This window comes from Mercenaria mercenaria, chromosome 12 (genome assembly GCF_021730395.1).
Source record: "Mercenaria mercenaria strain notata chromosome 12, MADL_Memer_1, whole genome shotgun sequence".
Classification (NCBI taxonomy): domain Eukaryota; kingdom Metazoa; phylum Mollusca; class Bivalvia; order Venerida; family Veneridae; genus Mercenaria; species Mercenaria mercenaria.
In genome coordinates, this window is record NC_069372.1 from 32239427 (window position 1) to 32262499 (window position 23073).

At 33.8% G+C, this 23073-nt stretch overlaps 1 protein-coding gene across 2 annotated transcripts in view; it reads right to left on the reverse strand.

Annotated features, from left to right (window-relative positions):
- Positions 1 to 23073, reverse strand: part of LOC123535442 (protein RFT1 homolog) — a 54612-nt gene that overhangs the window by 24452 nt on the left and 7087 nt on the right. The window contains exons 1-9 of one of the 2 annotated variants that reach the window (XM_045318103.2): positions 21902 to 23058; positions 20930 to 21035; positions 18203 to 18405; positions 17371 to 17560; positions 13825 to 13926; positions 12398 to 12532; positions 6654 to 6732; positions 4587 to 4637; positions 618 to 748 (exon numbers count right to left, since the gene is read on the reverse strand). In XM_045318103.2, the coding sequence (XP_045174038.1) occupies positions 618 to 748; positions 4587 to 4637; positions 6654 to 6732; positions 12398 to 12532; positions 13825 to 13926; positions 17371 to 17560; positions 18203 to 18405; positions 20930 to 21035; positions 21902 to 21990 (1086 nt within the window). In that variant the 5' untranslated portion in view covers positions 21991 to 23058. Of the gene's footprint in view, positions 1 to 617; positions 749 to 4586; positions 4638 to 6653; positions 6733 to 12397; positions 12533 to 13824; positions 13927 to 17370; positions 17561 to 18202; positions 18406 to 20929; positions 21036 to 21901; positions 23059 to 23073 lie in introns of those variants that run through there. The other variant, XM_053519563.1, reaches the window with a different exon arrangement.

Below are 23073 nucleotides of genomic sequence, written 5' to 3' on the forward strand. Positions count from 1 at the left end.
GCAGACGGATGGACAAGGGCAACTTAAGAGCCCCCACACCCCACCCCATCCCCACAAAAAAGATCTGGGACCATAATTCAGAAACAAGAAACCAGGTGCACAACTTCTCATGCTGAATGATAATCCTGTGAGGTTTGATGTCTCTAGGTCAAATACTTTTTGAGATATGCACGACACAAATTCAGACAGACTGGCAGATGGATGGACAAGGGCAACTTAAGAGCCCCCACACCCCACCCCATCCCCACAAAAAAGGTCTGGGACCATAATTCAGAAACAAGAAACCAGGTGCACAACTTCTCATGCTGAATGATAATCCTGTGAAGTCTGATGTCTCTAGGTCAAATACTTTTGAGATAAGTGCAACACAAATTTCAGATGGACGAAGTACAGACAAGGGCAAATCTAAGTGAACCCAAAATATTCTAAGGGACAAAACAAGTTACTCTCATGTGTTGCCATACATATAACCTGTCTGTGAGTAAGTTTTGAAGCATTTGTAAGAAATATAGCAATAATCTTCTGATATCTTAACATTATATCTGTATGATCCGGAGGTCAGTCCCTTTAAACATCATGTGCTCTGGTAAGCTAAAACACATATAACTGAATGTTACCTGTTTTTGTTTGCTGACTGGTTCCCCTCTCACTAAGAGCTGTGAGAAGAAAAGATAACCACTTTCCTCTATAGGCTGGAATATAAACCTTGCTGCCATGGAACCAAGATTGTTTACTATATCATAAATACCTGCAAAATACAGAAATATCAACATTTTTATGGAGTAGTATTGACGGCATTGATTTTCAATTCAACAAGGCCTGCTTTTTTGAACATATATACCTTCCATGTTGGCCTGTCTAAATCTGAAATCTGAACACAAAATTATCATACTGTCATGTCACAGAAAAGTTGTGATCATAACCTCTCAATTATGAACACTTTTGTCTTGAGCAAGCAGTTCACATGGTAATTCCTTCTTATAAAGCCTTAAAAAATAGTTGTCTTTTATGCTGTATCATATATATACACATATATCTGACTCAGTTCAGAAATACAAATACAACAACTGAGCTGTAAAAAGTTGAAATATAACTTAACACTATATCTTTTAAGAAATTATCAATTATTACAATCTATCGAATTGCAAAATTGTATCTTTTTTTCAAGACAGTGTTAAATATGGGAGTGATCCATTTTTACAGTAGCTGATGTCTTTGTATTAGAATTGCAGGAGTCTAAAGAGAGGATTCAACAATGTTTTTTCCGCAAATGAATTGTCAAAAGTTAAAATATAAATGTAGATGGATATGTTGTATAAATGTTACATTTAATTGTTGAATAAAGAGTAAAATGCATTTTTAAACGGTCGTCAAGATACCTTTATAAATGTGGGACAGATATCGGCATGAATCGGGTATATCATATACATGTACAAGATCTGTAAAGCATCTGTAACAATTTTACAATTTCCTAAACCCTAAATCATTCCTTTTAAAACATTGTATTCAACGTTTGCAGATGATTTACGTGCTTACCCTGATGCGGCATGCGTATTTCTTTTAAGATGAAACGTTCTTTTCTTTAATTCAGATCAGACACATGTGCTGACTTTCTTTATTTTCATAATTAATTACATTAGACAGTAAATTAGTTAACTGATTTTTTTATATTATTTACGCATTATTGCAAAAGAAAGATGTATGAAAAAGGTCTTATGTTATATTGTGTCATCTACAATTACATCTGAATCAACATGAGTACCAAGTTCATCATTCAAGAACAATATTGAAATATCCTTTTTGAAGGCCGCAATTCTACTTTCAACTCGTGCTTGTTTTCTTGTGTGTAAAAGTGTGCTGTGTCTATGTTCTTTACATACATTTTACAAAGTTAATGCAAACATCATAGTTTTTAAACATAAAACAATGTGTCTTTAATTAATTGAAACAAATTGTATCATGCTGGTCAAAGTGGCATGTCCCTCCTATATGGAAGTAAGAAGCTATTAAATTAGTCAGCCAGCGTAAAAACCAAGGACAAAGATCTGATAAAAATAACTACATTCCTGGACCACAAAATAAACCCATACAGCAGAGTATGTATGTGCGAACGATAGCCATGTGCACATAAAACATAGGAACTTAAATCTGAGAACTGCCTGCTAAACCAGACTCTGTCCCCACCATCCATTTAAATAAGCTTGAGGGATGTTGCAATTTCCATTTCCTCAAACAAACAAATTGCTCAAACAGTCTGCTATTATTTTGCTTTGGCTGAAGGTAACCATGGTGGTATGTCAACCTTCTAAATGATGCTGAAAACTTAACAAGATGAAAACATATTTGTATTCTTACGCATACAGGTGTGACCTTGACCTTTGATGGAGTGACAGGGCTCTCGTGAGTGGGCGACTTGAGCGAAATAGGCGCTTTGAAACTTCAAACTTCGCTCAAAACTAACCTCAAAGCGAAATACAAGTCGCCCGATTTTCTTTGATCTCCGCATTTGCTAATTACTGCTACCCGGTCTGTTGACAATTTGCACAGTGTCAAAATGAGTGTTGAATACACAGAGACACAATCACGCCGGTAGCATAATTTAAGCTCCGCCTACTTCAGGTACTTGTGAGACTCCCCCCCTCCCCCCGAGAAGTGTGAAAGCGAATCAAATTATCCGATACACCAGTCAATTGTGTTCAACCAATTAGTGCCGCGGTTACGTCTTTGACACTTTGCGTTCAATTGTCTACATGTGCGAGTGCAAAAAACAATGTTTTATAAAGAAACTGCTGATTAACCATGCGATTAATTGGAATATTGTACACAATCATTTGTTATCTATGGTAAAAGAATGACATGTAATGTATTAACTACGTTAAATTGACTTCTATCGATGAATTTATTTGAACATGTATTTCTAGTTTACACAGTTTACTTCCAGTTTTATACGAGCGAGATATTGTTCAGCGAGGTGGTGATTCGGTGATATTAATTAAATGCTTTATACAGATATCATCAAAAATCGAAGGGTGTTAGAGTAACAGCATAGGCTTGAATTTTGAAAATGACTTTTTTCAGAATTTTGTAATGAAACAATAACCACTGTATGGGAAATGACCTAACTAAGAAAATGAATGGTCACTTCAATGTTGTTTTTTTTATATAAATATAGAAACAAGAAAATTACAGCCACCTTTCGTATCACTCAGCATTGCGGTTGAGGAAAAGACTTCCCACTTCTCCCTAAAGTCTCCCCACTTCTCCCTAAATCAGCTGGAGGGAGGAGTGACTTCTCCCAAAAAACTGGACCTAGCTAGACCCCTGAGTGATCCCAAAAACAATAGGGGTCATTTACTCTGTACCCCCTATAACCCTTTTGAAGTTTAAAGTGTAATCGAGTGACCCCCAAAAACAACTAGAACTGTCACAGGATAGGTGCACCCTAGCTAAAGATATTATGAGGAAACCATTTTTCTATTTTCAGTAACAATGACCCTTTGGTTTTGTCTTCATAAAAGCTTCTTATACACAAAGTTTGGTGACAGTATGACAATCCTAGTTATAAACCAGAAATCACCCTTCTGATGATCACAGTTAAGAAAAACAAGGCAGTCTGAAAGACAACTATATCCCCTGCCGATGCTATGGATAGTGAAAGGATTGATGGTATTGGGCGGAAGCACTGACGTTTTAAGTCCATGTATGACAACATCAATGAATATGAAAATATTCAAGTGGTTTAGGAGATACAGAGCAGACATAAAATGGAAGGCTCAAACTTTTGACCTTGAGGAGAGGACTTGTTTGATGAATGAGACATCAAGCAGTTCATGAAAGTCGTCACTTAAAGACTTTTCTAGTTTTATCTCTCGTGGCTGCTACAAGGGACCAAGAGCCAGCATTTAAACAAATTTGGGAGCGGAACTTATAATGATGCCACAGACCAAGTTTAATGAAGACCTATTAAGTAGTACACAAGAAGTTGTTAGAATGTATTTTTAGTTTTAGCTGCTGCTGCCCCTGAAAGGGGTTAGGTGCTCCCATCTAAAAATAATTGATGCTATAGACTATGGTCTGATAAAGATCCCTCAAGCAGTTGATCAGAAGAAGTTGTTTCAAGTTGTTTTTTTTAGCTCTAGTAGCCCCTAAAAGGGATCAAGTGCCACCATTTGAGCAAACTTAAGAGAGCCTTTATAATGATACTACAGACCATGTTTGATGGAGACCCAAGAAACGGTTCATCAGAACTTGTTTAAAGGTGTTCCTAGTTTTAGCCCTGGGGCACCTTAAAGGAGCCAGGCTGAACCATTTGATAAAATCTGATAGAGGTTCCTGCCAGGACACTACCAAACTCTGGTATAATTCAGAGAATATGTTCAAGTAAGAATCTTGCAGCAGGTGGGTGGACCATTCACCTATTCTAACTGCCCATCCTGATAAAAGTTTAGGTGAGCTAAAAATGGGCCGAAGATAAATAGACAAGAGCAACAGCTTTAACTATTCTTCCAAAAGTTGTGCTAATGAATTAATGAGGTATCATATGATAAATGTTACTGTTAATTCTAACAATTAAAACAAAAACATACCTTGATCTGCAAAGCTTAAAACTCCAAATATTGTCATCACATACTTCTCACCTGAAATGAGTCAAAAACTAGATGTGTGTACCTAGGACACTGGTGCCCCCACTTGCTGTCACTGTATGGTCAGATGTTACTTATTTACAATGAAAGACTAAGGCTGGGCATTTCAGTCATTAAGGGGTGGAGTGGGAGTATGGATACTACAAAATATCATCAAGAAACATGAAATAAAAGCAAGTGAAAGAGTTTTTTTGGGGGGAGGGGAAGTAGGAGGGGTTAACTCAAACATAAAATCTAGAGTGTTAACAATGTTTTTCTACAATCTGACCTAGTGACCTAGTTTAAGGTCTGAGGTAACCAGATTATCTAGATTTCATAGAGATGAATGGTCTGACAATTTTTATGAAGATCAAATAGAAAATATGGCCTCTAGGGTGTTAAGTTTTTCTATGATTTGACCAAGTGACCTAGTTTTGCTTTCAGATGTCAGACAAGTCTTGAAACACTTTTGCCAAGACTGTAATTCAAGAACCTGTCCTATATTTCATGGAGACAAATATTCTGACAAATGATAATCAAGTAGAAAATGTGGCCTCTAGAGTGTTGACAAAGGTTTTCTATGATTTGACCTAGTGACCTAGTTTTTAGGCCTCAGGTAACCTAGTTTCAAACTTGACCTAGACTTGATAGAGACAAACATTCTGGCAAACTTACATGAAGATTTAATGGAAAATGTTTCAGTTAAGCTGGCCTAGACTCTGACCCCAGATGACAAAGAAGTGAATTGTTTGTTATTTTATTGAGGATAACATTCTGACCAATTTTCATGATGACTGGGCCAAAATTGTAAATAGTCAAATTGTTAATGACAAATGACAGACACAGGGTGATCACAATAGCTCACCTTAAGCACTTTGTGCTCAGGTGAGCTAAAAATTAAAAAGATATATAAGGATAGTACAGACCAAGTTTGGTGAAAATCCATCGAGTAATTTAAAATAAGAAGTTGCTTACAAATTTTTAGCTCTTGCACCCCTTCATAGGAGCCAAGCTGAACTATTTGAACAAACCTGAATAAGTTCCATACAAGGATGCTACAGACCAAGTTCTTTGAGGATTCCTCAAGGGCCTAACATGGATGCTACCAACTAAATTTAGTTTATACATAATTTATTTTAGGTTGATTGTGAAGGAAGTTCTACAACTTATATTAATCACTCTCGACACCTCATTCCTGATGGAATCCATCGCCACGAGGGTATGAGAGAAAAGGCCAGTTTCTGCCCTTTTTAATGCTGAGCGCCAAGCAAGGGAGCCACTGGTACCATTTTTTACGTCTTTGGTATGACGCGGCCGGGGATCGTACCCACGACCTCCCGCACGCGAAGCGGACGCTCTACCACTAGGCTATCGAGGCAGTACCAACTAAATTTGATGAAGATTCATCAAGTGGTTCATGCTAAGTCTTGACAGGTTTTTCTATTTTTAGCTCCTAAAAGGGACAAAGCTAATTAGACAGAAATCCATGCCAGGATGCTATTGACCAAGTTTGGTGTAATTCTGACCGCCAGTTTCAGAAGAGATGGTGTTTAAGTAAAGATGCTGATGAAGGAGACAGCACAAGGACCATAGTCAATGGATACTGGGTCATTCATCTATACTAAGAGCTCACCCTGAACAAAGTTCAGCTGAGCTAATAAAGACTTTATCTTGATAGGATTCACAGATGGCCATGGACAAAACTGACTGACAAATAAGTGATTGCAAACTGAATTAGCAGATTGTTTTCCATTTAATATTATAGAAGATTTTTACAAATACATTCTGTCTGCAATACTGATACTTGCCTTTCTCTTAATCTCAGATATAATTTTCATTTCAAATAATGCAAAGATAAGCATGTTTAAATTTTTCATTTTAATTGTGAGCAAATTCTGCATTTGCTGTTTGTACTTCGTGGGCTTAGCACAAAACTATTGTTTCTTGTACTTTCTTCATATACAGTGACAATAGTTTCGTGCTCAGTCCTCAACATGTATTAGTACAGTGAAATTATGTAATTAGCACTACCTTCAGTAAGAAGCTGTTTGAGAAAGCTTTGTTTAAAGATACTGAATGTCAACCAGGCTTGATGTACATCTACAAATGACTGAAAAACAATCATAGGTTAATTACAATAGCTGGTCTTACATAAATCTAAATGGTAAAAACATTAATAAATTTTAAAAACTAAAGCTGCATTTTACTAACTTTGAAATAGAGTACTGTGATGTATAACCTCTATAAGATTTATTTCTGCACACCTGACTGATGTTTCATTAATACACTTAAGATAGCTTGATAACCTCACTAATACAATATTTTAGACCTTGCTTTATGCATTAATACACTTTTTAAGAGAGCTTGAAAACCTCACTAATACAATATTTTAGAGCTTGCTTTATGCATTAATACACTTTTTAAGAGAGCTTGATAACTTCACTAATACAATATTTTAGAGCTTGCTTTATGCATTAATAAACTTTTAAGAGAGCTTGATAACCTCACTAATACAATATTTTAGAGCTTGCTTCATGCATTAATAAACTTTTAAGAGAGCTTGATAACCTCACTAATACAAGGTTTTAGAGAGCTTGCTTTATTCATTAATACACTATTTAAGAGAGCTTGATAACCTCACTAATACAATATTTTAGAGCTTGCTTTATTCATTAATACACTATTTAAGAGAGCTTGATAACCTCACTAATACAATATTTTAGAGAGCTTGCTTTATTCATTAATACACTATTTAAGAGAGCTTGATAACCTCACTAATACAATATTTTAGAGAGCTTGCTTTATTCATTAATACACTATTTAAGAGAGCTTGATAACCTCTACATACAATATTTAATGAGCTTGCTTTATTCATTATACACTATTTAAGAGAGCTTGATAACCTCCTAATACAATATTTTAGAGAGCTTGCTTTATTCATTAATACACTATTTAAGAGAGCTTGATAACCTCCCTAATACAATATTTTAGAGAGCTTGCTTTATTCATTAATACACTATTTAAGAGAGCTTGATAACCTCCCTAATACAATATTTTATAGCCTGCTTTATTCATTTATACACTATTTAAGAGAGCTTGATAACCTCCCTAATACAATATTTTAGAGAGCTTGCTTTATTCATTAATACACTATTTAAGAGAGCTTGATAACCTCCCTAATACAATATTTTATAGCCTGCTTTATTCATTAGTACACTATTTAAGAGAGCTTGATAACCTCCCTAATACAATATTTTATAGCTTGCTTTATTCATTAATACACTATTTAAGAGAGCTTGATAACCTCCCTAATACAATATTTTAGAGAGCTTGCTTTATTCATTAATACACTATTTAAGAGAGCTTGATAACCTCACTAATACAATATTTTAGAGGCTTGCTTTATTCATTAGTACACTATTTAAGAGAGCTTGATAACCTCCTAATACAATATTTTAGAGAGCTTGCTTTATTCATTAATCACTATTTAAGAGAGCTTGATAACCTCCCTAATACAATATTTTATAGCTTGCTTTATTCATTAATACACTATTTAAGAGAGCTTGATAACCTCCCTAATACAATATTTTAGAGCTTGCTTTATTCATTAATGCACTATTTAAGAGAGCTTGATAACCTCCTAATACAATATTTTAGAGAGCTTGCTTTATTCATTAATACACTATTTAAGAGAGCTTGATAACCTCACTAATACAATATTTTATAGCTTGCTTTATTCATTAATACACTATTTAAGAGAGCTTGATAACCTCCTAATACAATATTTTAAGAGCTTGCTTTATTCATTAATACACTATTTAAGAGAGCTTGATAACCTCACTAATACAATATTTTATGGGCTTGCTTTATTCATTAAATACACTATTTAAGAGAGCTTGATAACCTCCCTAATACAATATTTTAGAGAGCTTGCTTTATTCATTAATACACTATTTAAGAGAGCTTGATAACCTCACTAATACAATATTTTATAGCTTGCTTTATTCATTAATACACTATTTAAGAGAGCTTGATAACCTCCCTAATACAATATTTTAGAGAGCTTGCTTTATTCATTAATCACTATTTAAGAGAGCTTGATAACCTCCCTAATACAATATTTTAAGAGCTTGCTTTATTCATTAATACACTATTTAAGAGAGCTTGATAACCTCCCTAATACAATATTTTAGAGAGCTTGCTTTATTCATTAATACACTATTTAAGAGAGCTTGATAACCTCCTAATACAATATTTTAGAGAGCTTGCTTTATTCATTATACACTATTTAAGAGAGCTTGATAACCTCCCTAATACAATATTTTATAGCTTGCTTTATTCATTAGTACACTATTTAAGAGAGCTTGATAACCTCACTAATACAATATTTTATAGCTTGCTTTATTCATTAATGCACTATTTAAGAGAGCTTGATAACCTCACTAATACAATATTTTATAGCTTGCTTTATTCATTAATACACTATTTAAGAGAGCTTGATAACCTCCCTAATACAATATTTTATAGCTTGCTTTATTCATTAAAACACTATTTAAGAGAGCTTGATAACCTCACTAATACAATATTTTATAGCTTGCTTTATTCATTAATACACTATTTAAGAGAGCTTGATAACCTCACTAATACAATATTTTAAGCTTGCTTTATCATTAATACACTATTTAAGAGAGCTTGATAACCTCACTAATACAATATTTTAGAGAGCTTGCTTTATTCATTAATACACTATTTAAGAGAGCTTGATAACCTCACTAATACAATATTTTAGAGCTTGCTTTATCATTATACACTATTTAAGAGAGCTTGATAACCTCACTAATACAATATTTTAGAGAGCTTGCTTTATTCATTAATGCACTATTTAAGAGAGCTTGATAACCTCACTAATACAATATTTTATAGCTTGCTTTATTCATTAATACACTATTTAAGAGAGCTTGATAACCTCCCTAATACAATATTTTAGAGAGCTTGCTTTATTCATTAATACACTATTTAAGAGAGCTTGATAACCTCCCTAATACAATATTTTAGAGAGCTTGCTTTATTCATTAATACACTATTTAAGAGAGCTTGATAACCTCCCTAATACAATATTTTATAGCTTGCTTTATTCATTAATACACTATTTAAGAGAGCTTGATAACCTCCCTAATACAGTATTTTAGAGAGCTTGCTTTATTCATTAATACACTATTTAAGAGAGCTTGTTAACCTCACTAATACAATATTTTATAGCTTGCTTTATTCATTAGTACACTATTTAAGAGAGCTTGATAACCTCACCTAATACAATATTTTAGAGAGCTTGCTTTATTCATTAATACACTATTTAAGAGAGCTTGATAACCTCACTAATACAATATTTTATAGCTTGCTTTATTCATTATACACTATTTAAGAGAGCTTGATAACCTCCCTAATACAATATTTTAGAGAGCTTGCTTTATTCATTAATACAATATTTAAGAGAGCTTGATAACTTCCCTAATACAATATTTTATAGCTTGCTTTATTCATTAATACACTATTTAAGAGAGCTTGATAACCTCACTAATACAATATTTTAGAGAGCTTGCTTTATTCATTAATACACTATTTAAGAGAGCTTGATAACCTCCCTAATACATATTTTTAGATAGCTTGCTTTATTCATTAATACACTATTTAAGAGAGCTTGATAACCTCACTAATACAATATTTTATAGCTTGCTTTATTCATTAATACACTATTTAAGAGAGCTTGATAACCTCACTAATACAATATTTTAGAGAGCTTGCTTTATTCATTAATACACTATTTAAGAGAGCTTGATAACCTCCCTAATACAATATTTTATAGCTTGCTTTATTCATTAGTACACTATTTAAGAGAGCTTGATAACCTCACTAATACAATATTTTATAGCTTGCTTTATTCATTAATGCACTATTTAAGAGAGCTTGATAACCTCACTAATACAATATTTTAGAGAGCTTGCTTTATTCATTAATACACTATTTAAGAGAGCTTGATAACCTCCCTAATACAATATTTTATAGCTTGCTTTATTCATTAGTACACTATTTAAGAGAGCTTGATAACCTCACTAATACAATATTTTATAGCTTGCTTTATTCATTAATGCACTATTTAAGAGAGCTTGATAACCTCACTAATACAATATTTTAGAGAGCTTGCTTTATTCATTAATACACTATTTAAGAGAGCTTGATAACCTCACTAATACAATATTTTAAAGCTTACTTTATTAATTAGTACACTATTTAAGAGAGCTTGATAACTTCCCTAATACAATATTTTAGAGAGCTTGCTTTATTCATTAATACACTATTTAAGAGAGCTTGATAACCTCACTAATACAATATTTTAAAGCTTGCTTTATTCATTAATACACTATTTAAGAGAGCTTGATAACTCACCTAATACATATTTTAGAGAGCTTGCTTTATTCATTAATAGCACTATTTAAGAGAGCTTGTTAACCTCACTAATACAATATTTTATAGCTTGCTTTATTCATTAGTACACTATTTAAGAGAGCTTGATAACCTCCTAATACAATATTTTAGAGAGCTTGCTATATTCATTAATACACTATTTAAGAGAGCTTGATAACCTCACTAATACAATATTTTATAGCTTGCTTTATTCATTAGTACACTATTTAAGAGAGCTTGTTAACCTCACTAATACAATATTTTATAGCTTGCTTTATTCATTAGTACACTATTTAAGAGAGCTTGATAACCTCCCTAATACAATATTTTAGAGAGCTTGCTATATTCATTAATACACTATTTAAGAGAGCTTGATAACCTCACTAATACAATATTTTATAGCTTGCTTTATTCATTAGTACACTATTTAAGAGAGCTTGATAACCTCACTAATACAATATTTTAGAGAGCTTGCTTTATTCATTAATACACTATTTAAGAGAGCTTGATAACTTCCCTAATACAATATTTTATAGCTTGCTTTATTCATTAAAACACTATTTAAGAGAGCTTGATAACCTCACTAATACAATATTTTAGAGAGCTTGCTTTATTCATTAATACACTATTTAAGAGAGCTTGATAACCTCCCTAATACAGTATTTTAGAGAGCTTGCTTTATTCATTGATACACTATTTAAGAGAGCTTGTTAACCTCACTAATACAATATTTTATAGCTTGCTTTATTCATTAGTACACTATTTAAGAGAGCTTGATAACCTCCCTAATACAATATTTTAGAGAGCTTGCTTTATTCATTAATACACTATTTAAGAGAGCTTGATAACCTCACTAATACAATATTTTATAGCTTGCTTTATTCATTAATACACTATTTAAGAGAGCTTGATAACCTCCCTAATACAATATTTTAGAGAGCTTGCTTTATTCATTAATACAATATTTAAGAGAGCTTGATAACTTCCCTAATACAATATTTTATAGCTTGCTTTATTCATTAATACACTATTTAAGAGAGCTTGATAACCTCACTAATACAATATTTTAGAGAGCTTGCTTTATACATTAATACACTATTTATGAGAGCTGTTAACTTCACTTATTCAATATTTTAGAGAGATGTAGGATGGCGGAAGCATTAATACCAGTACAAAAAGTTCAACAGAATTTAAGTTTCTCAAAGTTTCTTTCTTATGTTTCTTTTCTATGTTTCCATGAAAATATTACTAGTAACAATACTTGTTGTTTCAACTGACTTCTCAAATGCAGGTAAACAAGTTTTGGCACTTACAGAATCTTTCTGTTTTGATGGCAATAACTGTTTCACAGAAGAAAATGGAAAACTGTCATCTTTCTTCCCATATTTGTTGATGTAGAATATGAAATAAGCATAATACACTCCACTCATCACAACACCATATACCATCTGAAAATTGTTCAATATAATCAAAAAATCTGAGAATCATTTGAATTATCTAAATCTAGATTTATATTCTAGAGGTGAAGCATTCTTCAGTTAACAATTGGAAACCAATTTTCAGCTCAAGATCACTGAGACCTTTACTTTTGGGCAACCATCTTCAAAACTGATAAGGACCATCTGCTGGACACAATCAACCAGCCCACAAAGTTTGAAATTCCTGTGTCACAGCATTTTTCAGTTATCATTCAGTAACCAATTAATTACTATGTGCCACTCTACGGCTGCATAAAAACTGTTGAACAAGAGCACCGCCTTGCGGGTGCTGACGCTCATCTGATTTTTTTTGTGTAATAGAAATATTGTCCTACCCATGATTTTCTAAGTCTAAAAAGGGCCATCATTCTTGCAAAAAGCAGGATAGAGTTATGTTTCTTGATGTACAGTGTCCACTTATGATGGTGAAAAACTGTTGCAAGTTTTAAAGCAATAGCTTTGATGGTTTATGAGAAAAGTTGACTTAAACATAATACTCAACCAAGAAAATGATTTTCTAAGTCCAAAAGGGGCAATAATTATTGCAAAAAGCAGGATGGAGTTACGCTGCTTGCTGTACAGGGTCAGCTTATGATGGTGAACAAGTGTTGCAAGTTTCAAAGCAATAGCTTTGATAGTTTAAGAGAAAAAGTTGACCTAAACATAAAACTTAACCAAGAAATCTGATATTTTCTAAGTCCAAAAGGGGCCATAAATCTTGCAATAGGCAGGACAGAGTTATGTTTCTTGCTGTACAGGGTCAACTTATGATGGTGAACAAGTGTTGCAAGTTTTAAAGCAATAGCTTTGATAGAGTAGGATAAAAGCTGACCTAAACATAAAACTTAACCAAGAAATCTGATATTTTCTAAGTACAAAAGGGGCCATAAATCTTGCCAAAAGCAAGATGGAGTTATATTTCTTGCTATACAGGGTCAGCTTATGATGGTGAACAAGTATTCCAAGTTTCAAAGCAATAGCTTTGATAGTTTAGGAGAAAAGCTGACCTAAACATAAAACTTAACCAGGCAACGCCGACGCCGACAACCGCTCAAGTGATGACAATAACTCATTATTTTTTTTCAAAAAATCAGATGAGCTAAAAATGGATTTAAACTTGAATCAAATAAACAACATTGACATGTTCCCATCATGAAACATTAGAGGAGAGTAAATACATATAAAACAATTTTAGTTTTGGTTAATTCCAGGTAATTCAATTTGCAGTGTATCTAGCAAGACCAATATAAAAAGATGTCTACCTGGGCAATTGCAAAGTTGATGAGACCCAGTTGTGGCAGAAATATGACCAGAACAACAGTCAATAAACATTTACACAATTCTGCAATACCTGCTGACAATACCTGCAAAAATTAGTACATGTATATATAATTGTTAAATATTGAATTCAAAATTGATGCAGAGTACACTTACTGTTTGATTTACCTTTCCCATCAGATAGATTTTTCTTGAATTACCTTTAAGTACCATTACAAGAAATGTCATTCATAAAATAAAATTATTGTTACAGCACCATTCTAAAGCCCTTGAAGAGTGGTTATATATCATTTGATAAGTTGAACAAATAAACAAGAGCTGTCCATAAGACAGCCAAGCTCGACTATTCGAAATATTGTCCCAGAAGCAGGAAAATATTACCCAAAAAGGTTAAATATCAAAAGAGTTTTAAATTCAAAAGGGGGCATAATTTCACCAAAATGCATATCAGTTATGGGACTTGCTGCTATCAACTAGTTTTATAATCCAAAAGGCACATGTGAAGTTTCAATCCAATATCTGCATTAGTTTTGGAGATAGAAACCAGCATGTAAAACTTTAACCAGAATTTTCAAAGTCCAAAAGGGGGCATAATTTGCCCAAAATACATGCCAGAGTTATGGGACTTGACCCAGTGAGGTTGGTAATTGATCTAGAAAAAGAAAAAATAAGTTTCAAATCTATATGCCTTTTAGTAATTGCTGTATGTACTTGCACGCAAAACTTTAACCAGGATTTTTTAAGTCCAAAAAGGGGAATAATTTGCTCAAAATACATGTCAGAGTTATGGGACTTGATCCAGTGAGGTTAGTAAATGATCTAGAAAAAGAAAAAATAAGTTTCAAATCTATATGCCTTTTAGTAATAGCTGTATGTACTTGCACGCAAAACTTTAACCAGAATTTGCTAAGTCCAAAAGGGGGCATAATTTGGCTAAAATGAAGGTCAGAGTTATGGGACTTGCTGCTGTCAACTAGTTGTATAACCCCGAAGACACATGTGAAGTTTCAAATCAATATCTGCATTAGTTTTGGAGATAGTAACTTGCATGTAAAACTTTAACCAAAATTTTCTAAGTCTAAAAGGGGACATAATTTGCTCAAAATACATGTCAGAGTTATGGGACTTGACCCAGTGAGGTTGGTAATTGATCTAGAAAAAGAAAAAATAAGTTTCAAATCTATATGCCTTTTAGAAATAGCTGCATGTACTTGCACGCAATACTTTAACCAGAATTTTCTAAGTCCAAAAGGGGGCATAATTTGGCAAAAAGGAAGGTCAGAGTTATTGGACTTGGCCAGGGTGAGTAGAATAACTAGACTATTCTTTGAATAGTCGAGCTAAAAATGTAGGGAATTTCCATACCGTAAATGGGGATATACTAAACACAATACAGGATATGGTTATAGTTCTTACACTCTTCACTTTCTCCCATTCATCATTGATCACTATGTGGAGTATATTCAATATCCAGAAATATTACAAAAATTGTAACAAAAGCAAAGTTGCTCACCTGAGTATGGCTTTGACCTTTTGACCTTGCTTATGACCAAGTTTAGAGAACATCCATTAAGCAGTTTCATTGAGTTATTTAAAGCTTTTTCTGCTGTAACTGCCCCAAAATGTATAACAATCTGAACAAACTTGACAGAGGTCCAACCAAGCATGCTAGACACATCGTCTTATTATGGGGAACATTTGTGCCAAGTAATTTCAAAATCCCTTGATGAATGGCAGAGTTATAGAAAAGACACAAAACAGACACTTTTAACCTTTGTCTATGTCCGTGGACAACAAGTGACCCCATGAGCACGGCCAGTTTTGACCCCAGGGACTATATCTGAATGAACTTGGTAGAAGACCACTAGATGTTGCAACATATCAAATGTCTAAGCTCTGGGTCTTGTTGCTTCAGACATGATTTTCCAAGTTATTCTTATACAGGATCTGGTCTATACTGGCCACTCGGCAGGGAAAATTTTTAACTCCAAAGGCATCATTTGAACAAATTTGGTACAGGACCACTACAAGATGCTTCAAGCCAGATATCTAAGCCTGAGGGTTTGAGGTTTTAGACACGATGATTTTTAATATCTTCCTGTTTAAATCTATGTAAAACAAGAGAATACTAGGGTGGGGGCCAATTTTGACCACATGCACATGCTTTGAACAAACTTCACAGAGGGCAAATAAAGACAATGCTACAAACCAAATATTTAAGTTCTGGGTCTTGAGGTTTCAGAAGATTTTATAAGTATTTTTCTCATATAAAGACTATGTAAAACAAGTGAACCCAAGGCAGGGCCAATTTTGACCCCCTCGGAAACAAATCTGTTAGGAGACCACTAGACAATATTACATATCAAATATCTAATCTGTGCATTGTGCTTTGGGAGAATAAGTTCTTTTCCTTTTGGATGATACAGAATGGAGTTCTCTGAGAAAGTTTAGTAGAGGACCACCCAAGGAACAGCAAGCCAATTTTCATCAGCTTCCAACAAATTGTTTCAGAAGAGATGATGGTTTAAGTAAAAATGTTGATACTGGATGCAAGATAATGGATGACAGGCCATCCATCTATATTAACAGCTCATCCTGAACAGTTCTGATGAGCTAGAACAGTTCAAGATAGTGTTCTGGTTCTTGTATTTGCACTTCCTTTTACTGCCATCATTCACAATTTCAAATTTCCTTACATCAGGACATGTGTGATGAAAATAGACTGATTGTATTTTTAATCACTGGCATGGAAAAAAGGTTCTACTACATCTCTGGAGACATTTATAATGAAGTATAAATATAAGTTATATCTTGGAAAAGTTAAGCTGAAATTCATAACAAGAGGGTCATGATGACCCTATATCGCTCAACTGTTAACCATGGCCTTAGAATCATCAAGATAAACAATCTGACCAAGTTTCATGAAGGCCTCTACAGTGTTAACAAGCTTTTCCTTTGACTTGAGTTGTGACCTAGTTTTTGACCCCAAATGACCCAGTTTCGAACTTGGCCTAGGAATCATCATGATAAACATTCTTACCAAGTTTCATGAAGATAGGGTCATAAATATGGCCTCTAGAGTGTTAACAAGCTTTTCCTTTGATTTGAGTGGGTGACCCAGTTTTTGACCCTACATGACCCAGTTTCAAACTTAGCCTAGAGATCATAAAGATAAACATTCTGTGCAAGTTTGTATCAAATCAAACCATAAATGAAGTCTTTATTTGGCTGCAAAAGCATTCAAGAGAACAAATCATTTCAAGGTTTTTAGCTCTTGTGACCCCTAAAAGGGGTCAAGTGGAACCATCTGAAAAACCTTTAAGGTGGAACTTGCCAGGATACTACAGACTAAGTCTGATGTAATTCTGACCAGTAGTTTCAGAAGAGAAGATGTCTATATAAAATTGTGACTCCGGATAATGGACACTGGTCCATCCACCTTTACTAGTAGATCACCATGAACCTGCAGTTCAAGTGACCTTTAAGCATTTCACAAGACATATACTTTAAAGAGTAATAATGCTACTTACCTTCAGTTTAACAAACATACACTTCTGACCCACTATGTATAAAGGTCTTGAGAGAATTACAAACACTGTAGATACAGCAAAACTAACTACACCAAAACTGTAATTAGGTACAAGGTCCAAGTCTGGGTTCACTAACAGGTAGATCCAAGCCCAACCCAGGATAAAGGAGACTACCATACTAGCTGGAACTCTAGAAATAACAGGTAAAACTGTAAGTGTTAATAGAAATATGCATGGTGGTTAACCTACTAATTTTATTATGCTGAAAGGTAAAGAAAAATATCAAATAAATATGTGTAATTTGACACATTAGACATACCACAGAATATATAAGCCATTTATACAAGTCATGATATGCAGTCTTAGTTATATATTCAATCTGTGTTGCTTTAAAAAGCAAGGGAGAATTGAATAACTTGTGAGAAGTGTGTTGACATTTCAAGGTTTTAGAGTACTTGAAGCCCATGTACTGACCGTTCATGATTTTACTACAGTCTCCTGTTTCAAATAGGTTGTTTTTTTCAGGTCTCTTTTTCGTGTGGAGTTCAGATATTTGAATAACCCATTTGTCAAAACAAAGTATTTAAAAAACAGGAGTATCTGAATATCAGATCGCTACGTTTGCAGAACAAGTAATGATTTCAAAACCACGAAACCTTCAAACGTATTAAGTCAGTATGAGTTTTGTATCAGACCTCTTTTTGATCACATGAGAAATAACAGTCATGAATTGTATCCAATAGTTACAAGTCACTAGTTAATATACCCCTTTTCAAAATTTTACATCAGCAAGTACAACCACAGAAGTTTTATCCATACTGTATAAACTTACGTGCACCACATAAGATTGATGATTTTTGACCAATTATGTTCCTGGAGTTTGCTGAGACAAGCCTTATCAAATGCTTCTGTTGCCAGGAACAATGTTGTAGAGTACAATAAGGTCAGTCTGACATTAACAACACCCAACATGTCTCGTGAGATGTATCGCAGTACAAAGGCATTTATAGCAAATGTCATAATCCTCAGCATCAACTACAAAAGCAAAATAAAACATGCTTGAGATTAGCAGATCTGATATCAAAACAGTGAAAACCTATTATGAAAGGTCAAAGGTCAAATTTGTAATATTTGCATAATATGTAAAGGTCAACTTTGTAATATATATAAACTAGATGCCCAGGAGCAACATGTCCAGCCTGCCAGCTGTCAAAAGGACTGGGACGACATCTTATCTCGTGCACACTACATCATGTTGTGCGCACGAGATAAGATGTCGTGCGCTCAAGATAAGATGTCGTGCGCATTAGATAAGATGTCATGCCAAGAGATAATTTAAACTTAAAAAAAATAAATGCGCATCCTAAACATAACACCATAAGCTTAAATAAAAACTGAACCAAAATTTGCCAAGTTGAAAAAGGGGCATGATTTTGTAAAAACGTAAAATAGAGTTCAGAACCTTGTGTACTGCATGTCAGATCGTCACATTGAACAAGTTTGTAAAGTAACTGATTTCTGTGATACCAGGTAACATATGAAACAGGCCGCAGATACTGGCGTATGGGTGAGTGCAATAGCTCTACCTATTCTTCAAGTAGTCAAGCTTAAAATGAACTCAACTACAGTGAGTCAGCATGTTATTCCGTAATAGTCTTCTTTAAATTAATACAGTAGAAACATGTAAGGTATTCATTTCTGCATACGTCATGTGTTTATTATTGTTGTAATCTGTCATTTCTTGATGAAACATGCAACATAAATGGGAACTTTGTCTGTTCATTTTGCTTGACATAGGGACCATTCACTAAATCAGGCATCCAGCCTCAGAGTAGAGATGAGTTGCTTTACCAACCTGGGCACTATGACAGCAGCTTGGTATTCACACAATTCACGAACCCTGGTAAGTTCAGTGTTTAGTTGATATCTATTACTTACTGCCTATCAGGTCAGTGCTGGTGTTATGTCATCATTTTCAAGAAGGAATAAACTTCTTCGGAGTTGCCACATAGTTGAGAAAATGAAATTCCCCGACTATTCCCTGACTAAACCATAGTTTTGGTTAACTTTTCATTGACCAATACCATATATATTTTTTCGGTCTCCTCCTCCCCTACAGCCGTCCAATCCACCCTTTTTTATATGGAGATAAGGTCAGTCTTCAAAATTCCAAAGTTAAAATAACAAGAGCTGTCTGTAAGACAGCGCGCTTGACTTTTCTCAGTGCTTGACTCTGAATTAGAGCTTTGCCAGTTGAAACTTTAACCAAAAAATTTCCAGTTAAAAAGGGGCATGACTCTGTCAGAATACAAATCAAAGTTATGGGGATTGTTTCTTCTGGTGTAGACTTCGATAGAAAACAACTATTTTAAGTTTCAAGTCAATAGCCTTGACAATAACAGAGATATTTGACTTTATCAAAAACTTTAGCCAAAATTTCTAAGTTAAAAAGGGGCATAACTCTCTCAAAATTCAAATCAGAGTTATGGGGATTATTTCTCCTGGTGTAGACTTTGATAGTAAAGAACTATTTTAAGTTTCAACCAATAGCTTTGATAGTAACAGAGATATTTGACTTTATCAAAAACTTTAACCAAAACATTCCATGTCAAAAACTGCCAGAAATGAATAGAGCAGGAAAAAACACATAAATACACCAAATTTTATGAATATATGTCTACAAATGAAAAAGTTATATTAATTTTAGTGAAAAAAAACACTGAAAAGAGTTCCGTAGTGCCGCGTTTCGGAATGTCTATTTTATATAAGGAAAAATTCTAAAAAATGAGCGAAATTTGCAAACTTTAAATTTTCATAACTTTTGATCTAATAAAGATATTTTCAAAATTTAAACTGTTCTGTAACGCTATTTTCAAGCTCTTTCATTTAAAATATATAACTTCAACATGCAGATACTTCTTAAAAATGGTCTGATGTTGCTACAAAAAGGGGCAATATTAACTCTATCAAAATTCAAATCAGAGTTATGGGGATTGTTTCTCCTGGTGTAGACTTTGATAATAAATAACTATTTTAAGTTTCAAGTCAATAGCTTTCATAGTAACAGAGATATTTGAATTAATCAAAAACTTTAACCAAAAATTTTAAGCTAAAAAGGGGCATAACTCTGTCCAAATTCAAACAGAGTTATGGGGATTGTTTCTCCTGGTGAAGACTTTGATAGTAAATATCTATTTCAAGTTTCAAGTCAATAGCTTTGATAGTAACAGAGATATTTGATTTTATCAAAAACTTTAACCAACGACGACACCGAAACTGACGCCGGGGCGAGTGCAATAGCTCTACTTTTTCTTCGGAAAGTCGAGCTAAAAACGAAATTGATCCAAACACATTTAAATTATGTTTAAACACAATTACACCCAAATGTGTTTGGACTGACTTTTCTAAAATTCTATTTTTCACTGACCATTATCAAGATTTCCCTGACAATTCTCGGACCTTGAAAAAAAATCAGTTTTCCCTGATTTTTCAAAGTAAGTGGCAACCCTGTTGTTACAGAAAGCTAGGCGGTCATTGTAAAGAGCAAATTCAATATTACCTGAAGAACCATGTTGTATGATGCTGCTTTTACTGCACCAGCTAGAAGTCTATGGTCTCCAGAATCTTTGCTTTCTCCCATGATGATATTTGCTACTTTGTCCAGTCTACGAGATTAATATATCTTGAAATTAGTATACACCAGTACAAAGCTATCATTTACAAGAGGGCCACAGTGACCCTATATGGCTCACCTGTCAAAAGTAGGTACATGATTTTTTGGTAGGGACCCTCTACAAAATGCTATATCTATTATGCCATATATCTAAATAAAAGGCTTTGAGGATTTAGAAAAGAATTTTTGAATGTTTTTCCTATATAAGTCTATGTAAAATTGGTCATCCCGATGAGTAATAACAGGAATATAGTGCATCAAAATTAACCTGAAATCCTATGTAAAAAGGAGTCATAATTTATGAAATATTGGTGCAAAAGTTATTACACTTGTGTCATACGAAGAGGGTAGTGATGTGGAACAATAATTACTTTAAGTTTGAATCAAATTCTGTAATAACAGAAATATAGTGAAAATGCATAATTCATGAAAAATTGGTGCAGAAGTTATGGCCCTTGGGTCATACGATGTCGGTGATGATGAGGAATACCTAACTTTATGTTTGAAGCAAATCCATCTTATATCATCAGAGAGTGAAAGTGTAAAAGTGCATCAAAACTTTAACCAAGGTGTGAATGCAGAAGTACACTGACATGGCTGCAAACATCAGGTCAAGTTTTGTAAATATGCAGACAATCTGTAAAGATTTCTTAGTACAATATAATGTTGAATTTTTCAAAAATGTGAAAAAGAAATGATCCAAACAGTCTGAAAATCTCAGTTTTATCTTATCAGGCAATAAGTAATACATTTCATTGTAACCTATGGGTTTAACTTCAAAATTTTAATCAGTTTCATACACCCAGTCTGTAAATAAACGCACTATAAAATCTTTAAATGTTGGGACTGTATACTCACAGAATGTCTGTAAAACTGTATAATAGATATCCTAGACCTGAATAAGATACACATATTCCGGTAGGACACAGTGCATGTACACAGTGCATGTTCTTAAACACATACTACTTTGAAATCATTAATATTAGTGGGGGACTAATTTTCGTGGATTTCGTGGTTGAGTCAATCCACAGAATTTGATCCCAATGAAAAAGAAAAATTCCCATTCATTTTATGTTCAAAAGTTGAAATCCACAAATTCACATCCACACGAAATTGCCGTTTTGACCAAAATCATGAAATTTAATGCCCACGAAATTAAATGATTTTACAGATCATATTATGTAAGTCTGTACTGATACATTAATTGAAATGTAACATTTTTTAAAGTCTTTTTAAATACAATGAAGGTTGATCCAGAAGTAATGTCACTTTGTCCACTGTACATTTATTCACCATTGTACTATTATAGAAATTAGATCAAGATGTAAGTTAATTCAATTATAATTGCATGGATAAATATTACTTTAATTCTAGGATTGTTTCGTTTTGTTAAGTATATAAAACTTCAAAGTTCACTTCTGACAACATTTCATGCACACAAAAATAGCGTTTCTTTCATATCTTTCATAAACAGTAACAAGAGTGCTAGATTGTCACAAAATACGCCTGTCATCGAACTTGGCTTAATTCAAGGGGCATAATCCAAGAGTGCCTGGGGTGATTTGGGTGGTACTTGGACGAGATATTATGCCCACAAACATTGTCAGCAAGTTTATTGAAGATCGGATGAAAACTGTTTGACTAAGACATGTTAGACTGCGGACAAGGCTAAATTCGCAGTTTTTTAAGTAATTCAAGGCTGGGTATTGAACTTAGCCGAGACATGCCCACAAACACTGTCAGCAAAGTTAGTGAAGATCCGATGAAAACTGTTCAACTTAAGAGAGCGGACAAGGCTAAATTCACAGTTTTTCAAGTAACTGAAGGGCCATAATCCAAGAGTGCTTAGGACAATTTGGCTGGTTATCGAACTTGGCTAAGATATTAATATGCCCATAAACATTGTCAGCAAGTTTCTTGAAGATCCGATGAAAAATGTTAGACTTAGAGAGCGGACATGCTTTGGACGCTGCCCGCCCCCGCCACGCGTGTTCACATAATACACCCCGCTTCCATTTGGTCTATCAACG